The following is an 18,355-nucleotide window of genomic DNA, read 5'->3' as shown; positions in this document are numbered from 1 at the left end:
GATGACAAGAATGAACATCGACATGTTGGGAATCAGTCAACTAAAATTGACAGGATTGGGTGGATTTAATTCAGAAGACCAACAGTTATATTACTGCAAGAATCCATCAGAAGGAAAGGAGTAGCCTTCATACTCAATAAAAGAGTAGGAAAAGCAGTACTGGGATACAATCTCCAAAATGACAGAATGATCTCAGTTCGAATCCAAGGCAAACCATTCAACATCACAGTAGCCCAAGTCTATGCCCCAACCACTGGTGCTGAAGAGGCTGAAGTTGACTGGTTCTATGAAGGCCTACAACACCTTCTAGAATTAACACCAAAAATGATGTCCTTATCATCATGGGGGATTGGAATGCTGAAGTAGGAAGCCAAAAGATAACTGGAATAACAGGCAAGTTTGGCCTTGGAGCACAAAATGAAGCAGGGTACAGGCTTGTAGAATTTTGTCACGAGAATATGATGATCATAGCAAACACTCTTTTCCAACAACCCAAAAGATGACTCTACACATGGACATCACCAGACAGTCAACGCAGAAATCAGATTGACTACGTGCTCTGCAGCCAAAGATGGAAAAGCTCTATACAGTCAGTAAAAACAAGACCAGGAGCTGACTGTGGCTCAGATCATGGGCTTCTTGTTGCAAAATTTAGGCTTAAATTGAAGAAAGTAGGGAAAAGCACTAGGCCACTCAGGTATGACCTAAATCATATTCCTGATGAATATACAGTAGAGGTGACAAATACATTTAAGGAATTAGATCTGATAGACTGAGTGCCTGAAGAACTACGGACGGAGGTTCACAACATTGTACAAGAGATAGCAACTAAAATTTCAGCGCCAGGCGAAGACCTTTTTATTTAAGTGTCATTTTAATTGTTAACAGTATTTGCTTATTTTATCTGGCCAGGGTGACTTCTTTTATATTGTTATTTATTTTATATTGTTATTTTTATATTGTTACTATGGTATTTTTCTTCATGTTGTGAGCCGCCCCGAGGCTTTGGCGAATGGGGTGGCATATAAATGTTTTAATAAATAAATAAATAAATAAAACCATCCCAAAGAAAAAGAAATGCAAAAAAGCAAAATGGCTGTCTAGGGAAGCTTTACAAATAGCTGAGGAAACAAGGGAAGCGAAAGGCAAGGGAGAAAGAGAAAGATACACCCAATTGAATGCAGAATTCTAGAGAATAGCTAGAAGAGGTAAGAATGCCTTCTTACATGAACAGTACAAAGAAATAGAAGAAAACAATAGAATAGGGAGAACCAGAGATCTCTTCAAGAAAATTGGAGATGTAAAGGGAACCTTTCATGCAAAGATGGGCATGATAAAGGACCAAAATGGCAGGGACCTAACAGAGGCAGAAGAGATTAAGAAGTGGTGGCAAGATTACACAGAAGAACTATTAAAGAAAGAGCTTAACGTCCCCGATAACCACGATGGGGTGGTCACTTACCTCAAGCCAGACATCCTGGAATGTGAAGTCAAATGGGCCTTAGAAAGTCTGGGCAACAACAAAGCTACTGGAGGCGACAGTATTCCAGCTGAGGTATTCAAATCCTAAAAGACGATGCAGTAGAAGTGCTACACTCAATATACCAACAAATTTGGAAAACTCAGCAGCGGCCACAGGACTGGAAAAGGTCGGTTTACATTCCGATCCTACAGAAGGGCAATGCCAAAGAATGTTCAAACTACTGCAGTATTGCACTCCTTTCACATGCTAGCAAAGGTATGCTAAAGCTTTTGATTGTGTGGGTCACAATAAATTGTGGCAAGTTCTTAAAAGAGATGAGAGTACCAGACCATCTTATTTGTCTCTTGAGAAACCTATATGCGAGTCAAGAAGCAACAGTGAGAACTAGACACGGAACCAATGATTGGTTCAAAATCGAGAAAGGAGTTCGGCAAGGCTGTATACTGTCGCCCTGTCTATTTAACTTATATGCAGGGCACATCGTGAGAAGGCAGGGCTAGATGAATCACAAGTTGGAATTAAGATTGCCGGGAAAAATATCAACAACCTCAGATATGCAGATGATACCACTCTAATGGCAGAAAGTAAAGAGGAACTGAAGAGCCTCTTGATGCGGAAGGAGGAGAGCGCAAAAGTTGGCTTGAAACTCAACATTAAGAAAACTAAGATCATGGCATCTGGTCCTATCACTTCCTGGCAAACAGATGTGGAAGAAATGGAGGTAGTGACAGATTTTATTTTCCTTGGCTCCAAGATCACCGCAGACAGGGACTGCAGCCAAGAAATTAAAAGACGCTTGCTCCTTGGCAGGAAAGCTATGGCAATCTAGACAGCATACTAAAAAGCAGAGATATCACCTTGCCAGCAAAAGTGTGTATAGTCAAGGCTATGGTTTTCCCAGTTGCAAGGTATGGCTGTGAAAGCTGGACCATAAGGAAGGCTGAGCGGCGAAGAATTGAGACCTTTGAATTGTGGTGCTGGAGGAGACTCCTGTGAGTCCCTTGAACCGCAAGGCAATCAAACCGGTCAGTCCTAGAGGAGATCAACCCTGTCTGCGCTTTAGAAGACCAGATACTGAAGATGAAACTCCAATACTTTGCCCAATACTTTATACTTTGGATAAATGGAGTCACTGAAGTAGTGGGCGTGAGCTTAAGTGGACTCCAGGGAATGGTGGAGGGCAGGAAGGCCTGGAGGAATGTTGTCCATGGGGTCGCGATGGGTTGGACACGACTTCGCATCTAACAACAACAACAAATACTATCTGAAACTCACAGAGCTGATACCAAGGTCAATGGTATGAAAAGCCAATGAAAGATTTAACATAATTGACGGGGTTATATTCCCCTTGGCCCTTTTTTCATAAAGGTCATCCATCAGCATAAGGAAAGCTGATTCAATCCCACAACCAGGTCAAAACCCAGGTTGGAATTCACCTAATCAGTGTCCTTCAAAGGTGCCTGCAGTTGCTCCATTACAACCAACTTAAGTACACTCCCTAAGAAGCAGGTATTCACAACTGGACATTAGTAGTCAAACATTTTTGGGTCCAGAGTTGGTTTCTTCAGGAATGCTTTCACTACTACCTTCTTAGGGACAGCAGAAACCACCCCTTCACTCAATGATGTACTGAAGGACCCCATTCCTATCATAGTCCTTCAGCTAGTTTTATTAACCAGGAAGAGCAAGGAACAAGAAGAAACAGGATTAATCGCAATGCTATAAACACCTTGTCCACATCGTCAGGCCACAGGAACTGATACTGATTCTACAATATCTGGCATCAGACAAACCAGCTGGAATTGTGCAAAGAACAACGTATTTCTTGTGAGACAACAAATTTTACACTCAAAATGTGGTGCAGAGGTCACAGTGGGTACTTAGAGGTTCTATTCACCAGAAAGGGTGTTAATATCTTGACTACCCAAAAAGGTTCTGATGGCTAGCTACTTGCAGGCATCAAATACAGTCTTTTTTGCTGCCCACACTGCTCCATAATGGGTATAAGTCTGTGCTCGAGAGCATGCTAAGTTATTTTCACTTTAGTCCTTATGCCATTTGCGTTCAAGTGGATATCCAGCCTGTTTCACTATCTCCAGATTCATCAACATTCATCAGTAAAAACCTCAAGTCATATTCTGAAAATATGTGATCGATAAGATTCATTTCTTTGGACTTTTTGCCTACTCAGTGCCAAGTGTTTTGAGCAGATTACAATAAATATAAACATGACAACATATATTAAAATTAGAAATAATTTGCTTGCCATCTAAAATAAGATAAAAAGATACCTTGGCAAGGATATTACATTGGATTTGTCCACTGTGTAATGTGGAAGTCAAATTAGTACCATCATTAAGTTTCTGGTAAAAAAAACCTGGCAATTGCACTTATAAAGGGAAATACCTTTACTTTCCCTTTTCAATATTCTTTGGTGCAAAAGTCTATTCATTTCTGCATTCATTAAATTTGAGTATAACAAATATTGCCTTCCACAGGAGTAAATGCTTACATATATTTGCCCTTCAGCATAAGTTTAAAGAGCCAAAGAAATAAATGCTGTTTCACTGTTCTTCTACAAAGTATTCATATGCAGATACATCTTATGCATGCAATTCTGTTGAAAGAGAATGCATTAAAGGCTAAGACAGAAAGAGTGATCCCGACTAAAGCATATAGACTTGCATAAATCTTCTCTACAAAGGGTTCACATCACACTACTTTACAGCGGGAGGGGTCAGCTTGCATTACTTGCTAGCAGGGAGGCGGACTTGGCTCCCATTTTATGGCATAATGAGAAGTTTCTGTGCAAAACCCATAACAGCACCAACCAAACAGTAGGTATTGCAAAGCAGGGACACACTTAGACTCTTTCAGGGTACACCTCATATTCACCCTCCTAATATTTGAACTTCATATGCCCCTCCCAGAGCAGAGCTAAGATGAGAAAGAAGAAAAACAGGGGCACCCAGACTTAGTTCAAGTAACCTTTTCTACCTATCTGAAGTTGATGGTGGGAAAGAGGCCGCTGCTCTCAATCTCAGTCACGTTTTGAACCTGCGAGTGCAATGAAAACTACATAGACTTCCATGGCACTCACAGCTCTCTGGCTCTGAAACAACTTCTATTACAAGTGTAGAATTCTATGGAATCAAATGTGATTCAAGCCATATGTATTACATGTTGACATTTATAAAAAAATAAGATGTTACCTGATCAATTATGGAATTAAGTTTAGTAAGCAAAATGAATCCACGACCTTGGACAAGATATTGCCCAAGTGCTGCAATGTGCGTTTTCTCCTCTTCTTCCTCCCTGGCTTCCACCCTTTGGTCCACTGCATTGCAAAGTTGGCTGACATCTGACAAAAATTCACGTGCCAATGAGTTACTAGCACTGCTCATGTCTGAGCTGTGAAAACAAATAAATAAAAATATTAAGGAAAGCTACAACACTAACACATTTTTGAGGCTTCAGGTTGAATTTAAAAAATGACTGAAAGTGTTTGCAGTTTATCAACATAATACATAGAACATGATCATATAGCAGAACTATTACAAAGATAGAAGCTACTAGAGACTATACAGCTAGAGGAATACACAGTTTCACACATGAGAAAGTTTCTCATTAGGCCATTAGTATGTTGGGAAAAGGCTTGTAAGAATCATCTTGTATGTCATCACTGACACTACTATTTTATCATGACATATATAATTTAAAATCCATTAATGAGAAACCTATGAATATGGATATCATTAACAAATTTATTTTCAAAAATGTGGAACTGGACAACTCAGACATTTCAGATCATTTCAAGGTATCATTCACTACTATCTGGCCAATAGGCACTTGCAAGATTTTGAAAAGCTATTAACAGAATTAATGTAAGAACTTTCATATGTTATATCCCAGTTTCATTTCATCTAAAAAGAGCGGAAAAGAAAGGATACAACAATTAAAAGATCGAGCCATTTCAAAATCTTCTGTAATGGATATCTGACTACAACAGGAAGATATTACAGGAATTTGTCTGGTACTTGCTGGCAATGTCACTTGTCAAACGCAAATAAAAGTCACATGCAGTGGGAATGTAACAAGAAAATGGAAGAAAATGACAATTATAATACAAGAACTAGAAGCCATAGTCCCTTTATATCCATATTTAACAGGAATATAATTGATGTAAAGTAAAATTCAAGTAAAATTCTAATTTATTTTTAGTGGATCCTACAACTGGAATAGCTAGCAAGTGGAATGTGGAAGAAAAACAAAAGGTTGTAACTCAAAGTGTAATCCTAAGGCAGACAGCAAAGATATCAGAACCGTCTGTTGATCCAAAGGCTTTCCTGCAAGATCCAAACAAACCAGGAGGGAGTTGGAGACTTTAAAGCATGGGTCCTCAAACTAAGGCCCGCGGGCTGGATCTGGCCTGCCATGCCCATTTAACCGGCCCACCCCACAGGTTTTGCACTCACTGGGCATGTGGCTTGCTCGCAAGGAGGTAATTTTGGACTCACTCAGAGAAAACAATCTCCTCACAAGCAAACCAGCGCCTTGCTCCATGCGCCCCCCTCCCTGTTCCCCCTGCGCATGTGCGTGCGCTCCACCCCCATACTGGCCCGCGCCCCCCCCCCCACCAGCACCACCTTGGCGGCCCACGCCAACCTCTGACACCTGTCAACTGGCCCCCTGTTGAAAAAGTTTGAGGACCCCTGCTTTAAAGCTTCTCCTGCTTACATTTAAATTTTCTCAAATGGATGAGACTCAGTCCATCTAGCTAACTAAACAGGTACTAATAACTATGTAGAGGCTCTTGTATCAACTGGATCCAAGTTTCTTCTCATCTTTTCCCATTCCAACCTTTTCATCTCCGTGACCATTGTAGGAAGCAGTTATACAGAGTATACAGAATAGAAAAAATGCACTCCCCATGTCATAAGTGTGTCAATGGTTTCTGAGCAAGGGAATACATAACAACCTATGGCCCTCAGAAGCCATCTGAAAAATCATAGGATGACTTTTGAAACACTATATGGGATATCCTTTATCACTGGAAGCATTATTTACAGAAATTGAATTTTTAAATATTCCACTATATCTCAAAATATCCCATTCATATTACAAGATCATAAATGATAGAGAACTAACAACTTGGTGAACTATGATGTAATTTTTTATATAATAAAAGTATCAACTAACATGTTCTTAAACTCACATGGGAATACCAGACTGTATTTATTACATAATTCTAATATGACAGAAATTATAACCTGACAGGTTTCTTCCAGGTACATGAGAGAAGCAGCATTAATATATTTGTTAATTATTAGCCCACACAAATCATTCAGTATCACTGGATGGTTTAGCACTCAATATATACAGTTAACAATTCAGTATCACTATGCAGAATGGAAACAGCAGGCTGTCTTGTTCAAGGAATCTGTCAGATAATGTGATCTTTGGCTATTGCGAAGTAGAAAAATATAATTACATTTTTGTGCCTATTATCTTATACATAATAGATATGACATTGAAGACTTACCAGAAATTATACTTCCTCTGTCATTGATAGTATTTTATGAAAGGTTAAATAGGCCAAATTTTAATATGTCCACTGGTAAATGACCTGTAAACAAAGACAAATCCGGAAGTCAAAATAAAATTCATCTGCTAGGCAGTTGCAACTGTAGCTGTTTTTTGTATGTTAAACTTTGGTCATATAACTGAAGTCCAGACTGCCCTTTCTTATAAGGAAAAGTGGTTTCAAAATTTGGAAGCAGTTAGATTAAAAAGTGTTTAGTCTGATCCACATAACATCTCCTCCAAGACATATTTTCTCCTTGCCCTTCCCTTTTGGATTCCAGAAACATGCTAACAAAATGTTCAGGTGTGTGACTATAGCCTGATTCAAAGTCAGCAGAAACAGCTTCATGAGACAGTTAAATATTTTTATTAGACTTTTGCAATTTAGATTATTAAGAAGAATGCTTGACATCTTGGTTTGTTTAAACTAACTTGAGTTAAATAATTCTAAATCACAGTTCCCTGGAACATGGTTTGTTTAGTTTTAATCAATGCTGAAGCTTTGGTACTTGTGCACAGTCAGGAAAAACACAACACATAAGGTGCTGTTACACATGCAAATCAGATAAATTGCAGATAAGATTATGTTCAGCAAAGTGGGGACCACAGATATAAATGTACCTCTGGACCCTTTTCTTGATGCCCACTTCTTACTTTTTTAATTAGCATATTTCCTTGCTGGCAGCTTGGATGCTGGTACTGAAAATTGTGTTTAAAGGAGTTGCTCAGTGTGGAGGCAGCCTTTGAGGAGGCTACCTGTCCCTTGCTATGCATTCCATGGCAGTTATTTTGTGATGGGAAATAGACACTCTCTCAAATTGCCACATGTATCCACATCTTAACAGGGTTGCAGGCAAGCCTGATCAGATATTCATGTTACCGATGTCTGACTTAGGATATAATCAATTCAAATTCACTGTTAAGTTCTGTCAGCAACACCTGAGTTAGAAAAATACTCAACCCTTTCCTTTTGATAACAACAGGACTCAAAAGAGGTTAACTTTGTTGCATTCCTTATTTCAAAAGAATGATCTTCTAAGCATTAGAAACACTTCTACCTTCTCCTTTTTCAATGGAAAGTCTAGATTGCTTTAAATTAACTTGTATTTAATCTAATATTAATATTGCAATATTGGTCTGCATTGCAGAATTATCCAGTCCACCTCCCTCTATTGGGGCTAACTCCCATTTCCCATGAAGGAATTAACAACTCTGAATCCAATCCTAAACAACTACACATTTCAATATATCAATTTAGACTCCAAGTCTTAGTCAGCAATGAAACACAAGCCCCAGAAAAAAATATTAAATTGGATACAGCAGCAACAGCCACAAGAAAGTTTAACTTGAAAGATCAGTATCAAATGGAAATATAAATCTTTGTAATATTAAGCAATTCTGTTTTGAGCTAAACAACAACAGTGGAATGCAATTTCACTGAAAGGAAACTAAGAAGATGCTTTCAATTAAAGATGAGTTGTGTCAAGGTGGAGTAAATTGTTAATTTTTAAAATGTAAATTGTTTTTTTTAAATATGTAATGCTACATTTCTCTCAAAGAATACACTTGGTTAATATTCAATAATCAAAATACAAGAATGTTAGTCTCTAACAGTATGAATGTCCTCTACCAGATATATTAAGGGCCAAGCTAGACGCCTGTGTAATGCTAACACTCTGTTTTACTCTAATGTATTACTAACATGGGAGGGACTAAATCACTACTTGGAACACAGTGTCTTTGGGGGAGCTTATGCTTTCCAAAACCAGCATGATTGGAATGAAAATCCATCCCTTCTAAGTAGGGGGAGGGTGCACGTTTATCACCCTTGGAACAGAAGAGATAAGCCTTTCCCACCCCAAGTTTTTCTACACAAGGCTACTAACTGTTGCTTCTACTTTTGCTTTTGTTGCAGAATTGAGATCCAAATTCTACACAAGGATGTTTCCTTTCCTGCTTTTCTATTATATAACATCCAGGTGAAGCTGCACTATTGCAGAAAGCACAAATACACATGTGGAAATAGCCCTTTCAGAAATAATACCCCACTATTCCCTTTTTTAATGGGAAGATCTGTGAAAAAACAAAGTGAAACTAGAGGGTCATGACTGTATTGTAATAGGTTCTACCAGAAGAATGGTAGATTATTATGGTTCAGCAGGTTGTATAGTGAACCTTCCCAGTGCCCAAAAGCAAGGAGAGTTTCTTACAACCACGTCAAGGCCTTCAGCTTCCTAGGAAGAGGACTATTTAATGTATTGTAAGCTGCATAGGAAGGCCTCAGCAGTTATAGGCAGCCTATAAATACGTAAGTAAATAAATATCTTGATGTTGCCCTTCCTCAATCATTTTGCAGAGAAGGGCTGTTTTTGCTGTGAAAACAAAATTCTTTGCCTTACTCTAGCAACTTTGTCCCTTCTCATCTCACAGAAAGGTGGGGGTTACAGCCTCTGAAACAGTTGGAGAGAGGAACTTTATAAAATTTATGGCAAGAGGCATTGTCTTTTGTTCTTGGTCTGGAGAAAGGTGCACATCACTCCTCCATGCAACTTTGGAAACCGAAAGACTAGCCTAGCCTGAGAACCAATGCAGTCACAAAGAAGGGAAATGTAAGCTTTCTTTCACTTTTTAATATTCTGCATATTTCAACATTTTAATATTACAATTTTAATTTTAATTTTAGAATATTAAACATTTTAATTTTCTCCATATTTCATCATTATATTCAATAAACTTTATATGATCTTTGGCACAGGTAGCTTCGTTTCTTCCAAAGTACCCTTGAATCCAAGGTGAGATATTTTGGCTGGACTAAGGCCCTGGCTTAAACATCTAAATAACTCATAAACAACCATTAGCAAGTAACTACAAGCACACAATAAATGCCTTGTATAGAAAACATCTGTTTTTCTAATAAGGCCTGTACATGTGTATGCACATGCATGCCAACGATGACTGTAGCTAAATAAGGTAAAAAGGGAAACATACCTACACATTAAGAATGCCACACTAAGCGCAAAATGTCATTTGGTTGTAAATTAAAGGAAACTTTTCTGTATAAAAGAAACAATATGTTCATTTTAAAATATGAGTACTTACATTCTCCCTTCCAGATAAAGTATTTTTTCACTTGTTGAAAATAAGCTGCTCTAGTTTGCCCAGTAACTTAACAGCAACAGCATAGGAAGAAGCCACAGTGAATTCATATACTCTCAAGAAATGGCTTTCCCTAATTATTAACTTTTCCAAGTCATACACATTTATATTGTAAGTTTCATCATTTTCTTGCATTGTCATACACTAATTGTAGAAATAATAGTTTATTCCTTCAGCTGCCAACTTAAAAATAATACGTTCATATTTACAGAGGCACGATATGCCAAAAACATCTAACAGCCTTTTATAAAAATCTGGGAAAACAAAATACCGTTTTTCCAAGTTTTGTCTAGAAACAGTACTTAGAATTGTCCAAAATCTCAGATTTACATGTTATTCATAAATCATTCATGCTTCATTGTTGGGTTGAACTCAGAGTTATTTAACCCCTGAAGAAGCCAGAGTTCCATCCTACACAGTAACAAACCATAAGCAGGTAATTCCTGGGTTATTAATTGAAAGCTGACATGATGAGCACACAGTAGGCAACACGTTTCCTGCTACTTAGCCATAATTCCAATTAAACAACCTATTTTGTTACACACAAACCAGAAACTTGTGTGTTCATCAACTCAGAGTTTAAGTCAGATGACAGTTCTAGTTTCTATGTATGCCTATTCCAGCTTTCCCAAGACAGACTTCTTTACACCAAACACTTGTCTCTAGATGGCCATTCCTGTACTGCACCCAACTGGACCTGATTTCTACATTCTACCAATAACTTCTTATGGTAACCCTCTTCCAATGATCTCTCCCGATACTAGCCTCGATTCTTCACTAAAGAACTCTACATGTTCAGGATGCTATTGCTGGTATAAAACTGCTTAAGTGACAGACTTTCTCAGCCAAACAGTATCATACAAAATAGCAAAATGAGAACAGAGATTTACTACTACATCATAATACAAAACATTTTTTCCATTCTTCTCTCCCAGCTCCTGCCCAGCTGTTTGAACAAACTAACAGGGAAGAACAGAGCATCTTTTGCAAATCCACATATGCAAAATATTAGAATTCCACGGAAATTCTCTCAAATGAGAAAGCAAGAAAAGGGATTTTTTTATGCAATGATAAATTGGAGATATATAAAAGGTCAGCAGTGTTGTCCAAAATAAAAGATCAAGAGACTACACTTGGTAAATGAGCCTGAGTACCACATGACATGTTCACGAGATACACAATAAACAAACGATTACACAATTTTACAAATGATGATGAAAGCTGTGCAGAAAGCCCTGATAATTTGTATCACAGTCTGATGGAACATACTATGTTGAAATTTTTGTAAACCGAAGAGTACACTGCATTTTTTGAAAAAATCTAAGAAATCATGAGGATGAAATTTGCTTAGCTGTATCTCCTGGCAGATCACAACAGCATTTAGAAAGCCACTTTAAAAAACAACATGAAACAAAAGTCAGTATTAGGGATATCAGTATTTCATTATACCACATGAAAACAGTCAGATGTCAAGGATACTAACAGCATGCTGAAAGTGAACCACAAAATGTTACAGCAGGGCTCCCAAGACAGTGTCCGTAAGCACCACTGCATCCAAATGGAAACTTCAATGGCACCTGTGGACATCTTTTGAAACATTTTATCTTTTAATATACATGCATGGATTTGTATGAAATGCATATTACTTTCCTGTAATTATACATTGGCTTTAGCACCTATATTCAATTAAACAGAGTGATAATAAATGAAAGTTAGGCAACTTTTAACACATTGCAGTACTCTGTCATTTTCTTATATCATGCATAGACAAAGCAACCTTAAGGATGCAAATGCATCTATCCTAAGAGACACAGAACAAACCTTTCATATATAACTATAATAATCATCTATAATATCCCCAGTTGCTGTCACCTTCACTCAACTCTTGATGGTACAAAGAAGCTGAAAAGGTTCCAACAGCAATGACAAAATAAGGAATTTGGACCATCTCTATTGGCTCTCATTCATCACTAAGAAAGACTTTGTTGCACATGGCAGTGTTTAGGCACTATCTAGCTCAGATGAAAAAACGTCAAGCAAAATGCCCAACATTTATCTAAACACTATAATCACAGAATCATAGAACAGTATAATTGGAAGGGATCAGAAAACCATCAGGCCCTATCCCTTGCTATGCAGGACACTAATTACACCATCCCTTTTAGATGACTGTCCAAACACTTCCCAAATGTCTCCTGCAAGGGAGAGCCCACAACTTCACCAGGTAATAGGAACTGTTTTCCTATGCTCTCTTCAGTAGCATGATCTGCATGTATAGAGTCCCAGGTTAATTCCAGGCATTTCCATTCAAAGGATATCTAAGAGTAAAGCTGAAGAATGTTCCTTGTCTAAGAACAGAGGTAAGCAATAGGGTGTACAAGGACATAACCGCACTTACATACACCTTTCTTAGTCCTGCTAAAGTGTTCTACACCTCCAATTAAAAAAAAACACTGGCACCTTGGCTCACAAACTTAATCCATTCCACGACTCTCGCTGCGAGCCAAACTGGTCATGGGCCAAGTCAAATTTCCCCATCAGGTTCAGTGTAAATAAGGTTAATCCGTTCTGTAACTATTTTTTTAATCACAAAAATTTGAAGCAAAGTGACATAGAACAACAAAGATCGCGACCATCTTCCCCCACCCCCAGCATGACCATGATCATGCCCATGTTCCCTGCATGAGCGCGACTGCAGCCATAGACAGACATAATCGCGGTCGGGCAGGGAGGACGGGTGTGATCACAGCCATCTCCCCCACCCCGTGCATGATCGTGGCCATCGCCCCCCCCCCCAGCACAACTGCAATTGCGCCTGTATTCCCTGCACAAGCACGATCACAACTGTGGCCATAGACAGACGTGATAACGGTCGTGCTCAGGCAGGGAATATGGGTGTGATCGTGGCCATCTCCCTCCCCAAGCACGATCACGGCCAACTCCCCCCTCAAGCACGACCACAATCGTGCCCATGTTTTCTGCACAAACGCTATCACAATTGTGGCCATAAACAGGCACAATTGCGGTCGTGCTCAGACAGGGAGGATGGGTGCAATTGTGGCCATCTCCCCCCGCCCCCCGAGCACGATCACAGCCATCTCCTCCCACTCCCAAGCACGACCGCAATCACACCCATGTTCCCTGCACAAGCGCGACCATGATTGTGGCCACAGACGGGCACAATTGTGGTCACGCTCAAGCAGGGAGGACGGGTGCAATTGTGGCCATCTCCCCCCCTGAGCACGATCGCGGCCATCTCCCCCCCACAAGCACGACCGCAATCACGCGCCTGTTCCCCACAGGAGCGTGACCGTGATCGTGGCCATAGACGGACGCAATTGTGGTCACGCTCAGGCAGGGAGGACGGGCACGAGCACAACCATCTCCCCCCCGCTTGAGCACAACCACGACTGTGTTTCCCGCTTGGGCAGGGAAAATGAGCACAATCGTGGTTGCGCTCAGGCAGGGAAGATGGGCACAATCACAGTCATCTTCTCCACCCCCAGCACAACTGCGATCACACCCGTGCAGGGAAGATGGGCGCAATCGTGATTGCCACCCAATGCAGAGTTCACAACCTGAGGCAATTTTTTTCCGAAATTTCTGTTCACGACCCGATTTGGTTGTGAACTGAGGCATTTGTGAGCTGAGGTACCACTATACTGGCATCTGTGACTACTGTGAAACTGATTCTCATTAGTGATGAAAACTGTGGGTGCAAGAGGTGCTCAATCTTTAGGGACAGGTTCCTTGTCCTTCACCATGACTCCCATGTCAGGTTTTTTTGTAGTAGTGCCTACAAGAGTTCCTCAAATTACCTAACCTGATGTTCTACAGCGGCTGCCAATCAGGGTCATGATCCTGATCTAGAAAAACCAGTGACCTGACTTGACATCAGTTTCTTAATTCATTGCCACACTAGATGAATTAATCATATTTATTAGTCTTGGTCATTACACCTGCACATGGACAGTGCAGAACAGTGATTAGGTAACTCTGGAAGATAACTGTACCAGTGACATGGAAATCTCAAGTTACAATTCTCAAACTACAATTACATACATCAAAATAACAGCTCTTTATTAAGCTAGTATAAAATTATATCACAATGCTAGTCAGGCTTTCACTGCTGTATTCCATTCAAAGTTGTCAGGACTAAATAGGCCAGGCAAACATTTGAAGCCATGTGTTACATGAGTTGGAACCAGAATTTTTATAAATTCTTAAATTATTAGAACAAATAAATTAAAGTGGATTTTTACAACAGCCTTGAAAACAAGCCTATCTTATTAAAAAAAGAAAGTCTATAGATGTCACCAGTCTACACATTTTTGGTATATGGTCATAAGCAGCCACAGATGGCTAACATGGCAATTAATTCCTTGTGCCTATAATCAGCTTTCTAACTTACAAAACCCTTCCTGCTGGTTAGCATTCTGTCTTCCATTATCAATAGCAAAGGTATTCCACACGGAACAGAAGCTTTTTCCTATTTTGATGTCTTCTTTTTAGTATTGACTGTAGTATGCAATGCTTTCTTCATGGTGTGGGGGAGAAACAAGGGGGAGTAAAAGATATATATATCTACTACCAAGCATAAAAACAACAAAAATTGCATATAACCACTAAATTTATACATGTTACTTAAAATAAATTTTAACTTTTATGTTAAATACATACTATATTCAAGTGGCATGTACATCTAAACACTTAAGTTATATTCCAAGGAAGAACTTAGATCCATTGGAAATTCCTGTGGTTAGTTTGATGCAGCCTTGAAAGAGGCTATCCACAGATCTCCACCCAGGATTCTGTACAAATACTGGTGAAGGGAGAGACAGCAAGAAACTCTTAACTTCAAATTTCCACCATAAAAAGATGTAGCAGCAATCCATTAAGAGTTATAATAGGAAACATTAGCACTTTTTTCTCTTTCAGCTCAGGTTATCTGCAATGCATTTGCAATGATGCAAAATCCTGAACTTCCTCATGCCATTGAGCTCTTGCATGTGTATCAACCTATAAAATGCAACCTTTATCCAATGAGTTCTAAGTAACAGGATCATCATATTTAGCAAAGTCAGCAGTGTTAAAAATTTATCATCTTTTTAAAAATCTAGTTACAGTTATTTAACAAGAATTGTTCAGGAGAAAGCTGAGAATATGATTTGAGCACTATTAGAACAAAAGTTTTCAAGCAGGGCCCTGTTTTCTTTTAGGTATATACAGTCTCTAGTGGGTCAAAGATTTACAAAGAATACATGACAAGTGTCTCCCTAGAAAAGATGACAGATAATACGCACAGAATTTTTAGCTGAAACAGCTTGCAATTTAATGTACCTACACTGGAGAAAATTAAACATCAGGGCTTAGCTAAATGATGCTTTATCATTTAAAATGATCTCACATTACTGGATGTGTTTTTCATACAGCAGGAGATGTGATCGAAGTGACAATATGCTTTGAATACTCAAAATTCCTATTTAAAACAAATTTGATATTTATTTAAGAAACAGCATGATGCAGAAGATAAAACTTTGGACAGGTACAAGAAAACAGTTTCCAATTTTCAGTCAGCAAAAGAACTCACTAAACAGTTTTCCACAAGTTACAATCTCTCAGGATAATCTACCTCAGAGCTCTGCTGAGAATGAAATGATGGCACAATAAAATGATGATGCAAATGTGAAAAATCTGACAAAAAGAGCAAAAAAAAAAAAAACCAGAATGCACTAGGATAAACAACCATTGCAGTTTTTGTAAAAATAAGATGCCATGATTTTGTTCTCTTCTCTTTTTAAACTACTCTACACATCAGTAATTGTCACTTTTATAAGATTAGGAAACCATAGATTTCCTTCAATAAGTTTTTGAGGTGGGGTCTTTTAAAAGAAAACTATGCATCTTCATAGCATTACATCAATGATGTAATGTGTCCCAAGGATCACTGTAAGCCCTATGCCCCATCATCCTGGAGCTGCAATCCTAAACATAGTTACAAGAAAGAGCTACTGAATTTTACTAAACTTCTATGTAAACATGCTTAGCATAGCACTATGAATAATGAAAAGGATCAGAGTTTCTCAAACTTAAAAGTCACTCCTTGTCCTGTCCCCAGCTTGATTCTTTTGCACTTGAATTAAGTTTGGTCAGAGGCCGCAAGTGTCACCCTGTGCTTATTCTAGTTAATATACTGGAGAGCCTGGCACCCACTACTAAAGATAACCTCTGCAGAGTAGAAGGTTATTTACTTCCGTCTGGGACCCTAAACTGAGTGGAGGGCTTCTTTGGTCCTAATTCTTCCCATGTTATTTGATTCAATTGTGTGCAAGAACTAGACTAAGCCTTCCCAGCAAAAAACACATCACTTCTTGACTTGCAGAGACTCAAGTATAAATATAACACAGAGGATTACAAAATTGACAGTAACAGGGGCAATTGAGAACAATTATGAGGAAGTTGTCCAAGGTAGCTCATGAATACAGAAAACACTGCTGCGTGTTATACTCAGGACTTCCAGCAATGCTTATTCATCCTCGACTACAATAAACTCTTTCCTTCACTTGGCAATTCCACTGTGCTTCTGTGTTGATCAGACACATGCCCAATGTTATGATGCATTGTTTCCCCCTGCACACAACTCAGGTGTTACTAGGACTAATTATTCTCACTGCCTTCCTTCTACCCTCTTGCATCCTATCTGATGTTTGGAGCCAGACACAGGGGAGTTAATTCCAGCCTAGATTATCAACTGCCTGGCAAGTACTGCTTTCATCAAAGCTAGTAATATATCAGAGATGACAATGCAGAGCAAGCAGTGAGACCATTATGAAAAGCAGGCAGAAGGGAGGCAGAGGGGATAGAATATCTCCTGTGACCATGAGGGAGGGAGCTGGAAGATCCCTTTCACGGACCATGGAAACACAAGCAGTTTGGCTCGTCCTCTTTTACAAAATAAAACAAGTTACCAGCGCCCTGCAAGGTTGCCGAATCACTTCCAGGAATAATGCAGAACAATGAAATCTATTGTATGAAACGACAATTTAAATAATAATAATAATAATAATAATAATAATAATAAAGAAATATCCGTCTCACGGAGCAACTGGAAAGGAGGGAAAGAAATTCGGTAAGAGGAGCAGAATTTGACAGCCTTGCTCTCCCATATCCTCCCCCACCAGAGTCATACAACAGAGGCAACAGCGAACCAGTACAGGGACTAAGAGCAAGTGGCATCCCTCACTAAGGCGGGGGCCGTGCTCCCCACTCCCTGCAAGGCGTACGACTGGAGAGAATGAAGGGAAAAGCCGGCGTAATGCGCGGATGAGTGGAAAGGGGTGTAAAAGGCTGCCTTAACAGAAACAGTCGAGGCAGACGACGGAGAGTGCACCATCGGAGGGGTCGGGGTGGGACATGGCGGGCCGCTTGGCAGAGCGGCCGCTCCTGCGTGTGCCACGGGCTGCACGGCTATGTGCCACCCGTTTTCCCCCTGCTTAGGCCCTGCATTGCCACAGCGACTCCACTTCCTTCCCGTCTCTTACCTGTTCTTGCTGCCCGCGCAGAGCCTCCTCGCCCAGCCCGGCCTTCCGCTCCTACCCCTTTGACAGCGGCGGCAGCAACTGCAGCGTCGCCCAACTCCTGCCGCCCATAACCGAAAAGAGCCCAGCCGCCTCAAGCCCTCCCTTTTCCACTTGGAGTCGCCAAGGAAACCGAGGAGCCCGCCCCCTCCAGAGGTTGCAACAGCGGCGGCCAAACCACGCAGCAGGTCGCGCAGACTCACTCCCCGCGCCCCCTTGCGTCACGTGCGCATCAAGGACCAATGGAAATGGCTGACGGGAGTCTTGAGTGACGGGAAAGCCCTTCCTTGTGTGCAGCAGCAGCTGGAGACAGGCAGGATATGTGAGCTTTGGCTTCTTCTTACTCTGCTCTGGTTTTTGCGTCTTACCTACACGCATCCTTCTTTTTTATTTGCCGTTCTGTATGGAGTCTTTCTTCCTTTCATGAAATGGCATGAAGTGGACTCTAGTCCACGAAGAATTCTGGTATAATAAATATATTAGACTTTAACACTCTCTTTCTGCTACAGAGACTTGGACTGTTCCTTTGGAAATTGATTCTCCCATTGGTCCTCAG

The 18,355-nt window shown here is 40.0% G+C and overlaps 1 protein-coding gene across 3 annotated transcripts in view; it reads right to left on the bottom strand.

Annotated features, from left to right (window-relative positions):
• The window catches only part of LYST (lysosomal trafficking regulator), a 115,275-nt gene extending 97,361 nt beyond the window's left edge, over positions 1-17,914 (bottom strand). For 2 of the 3 annotated variants that reach the window (XM_044420004.1, XM_044420012.1), the window contains exons 1-3: positions 17,764-17,912; positions 7,026-7,109; positions 4,696-4,894 (exon numbers count right to left, since the gene is read on the bottom strand). In XM_044420004.1, the coding sequence (XP_044275939.1) occupies positions 4,696-4,887 (192 nt within the window). In that variant the 5' untranslated portion in view covers positions 4,888-4,894; positions 7,026-7,109; positions 17,764-17,912. Of the gene's footprint in view, positions 1-4,695; positions 4,895-7,025; positions 7,110-17,763 lie in introns of all 3 variants that reach the window. The other variant, XM_044420019.1, reaches the window with a different exon arrangement.
• Between the last annotated feature and the right edge of the window lie 441 nt (positions 17,915-18,355).

Source organism: Varanus komodoensis, unplaced genomic scaffold, assembly GCF_004798865.1.
Source record: "Varanus komodoensis strain SLA01 unplaced genomic scaffold, ASM479886v1 scaffold1, whole genome shotgun sequence".
Taxonomy (NCBI): domain Eukaryota; kingdom Metazoa; phylum Chordata; class Lepidosauria; order Squamata; family Varanidae; genus Varanus; species Varanus komodoensis.
Note: the sequence above shows the minus strand (reverse complement) of the source record. Positions and strands in the feature narration are given on the sequence as shown.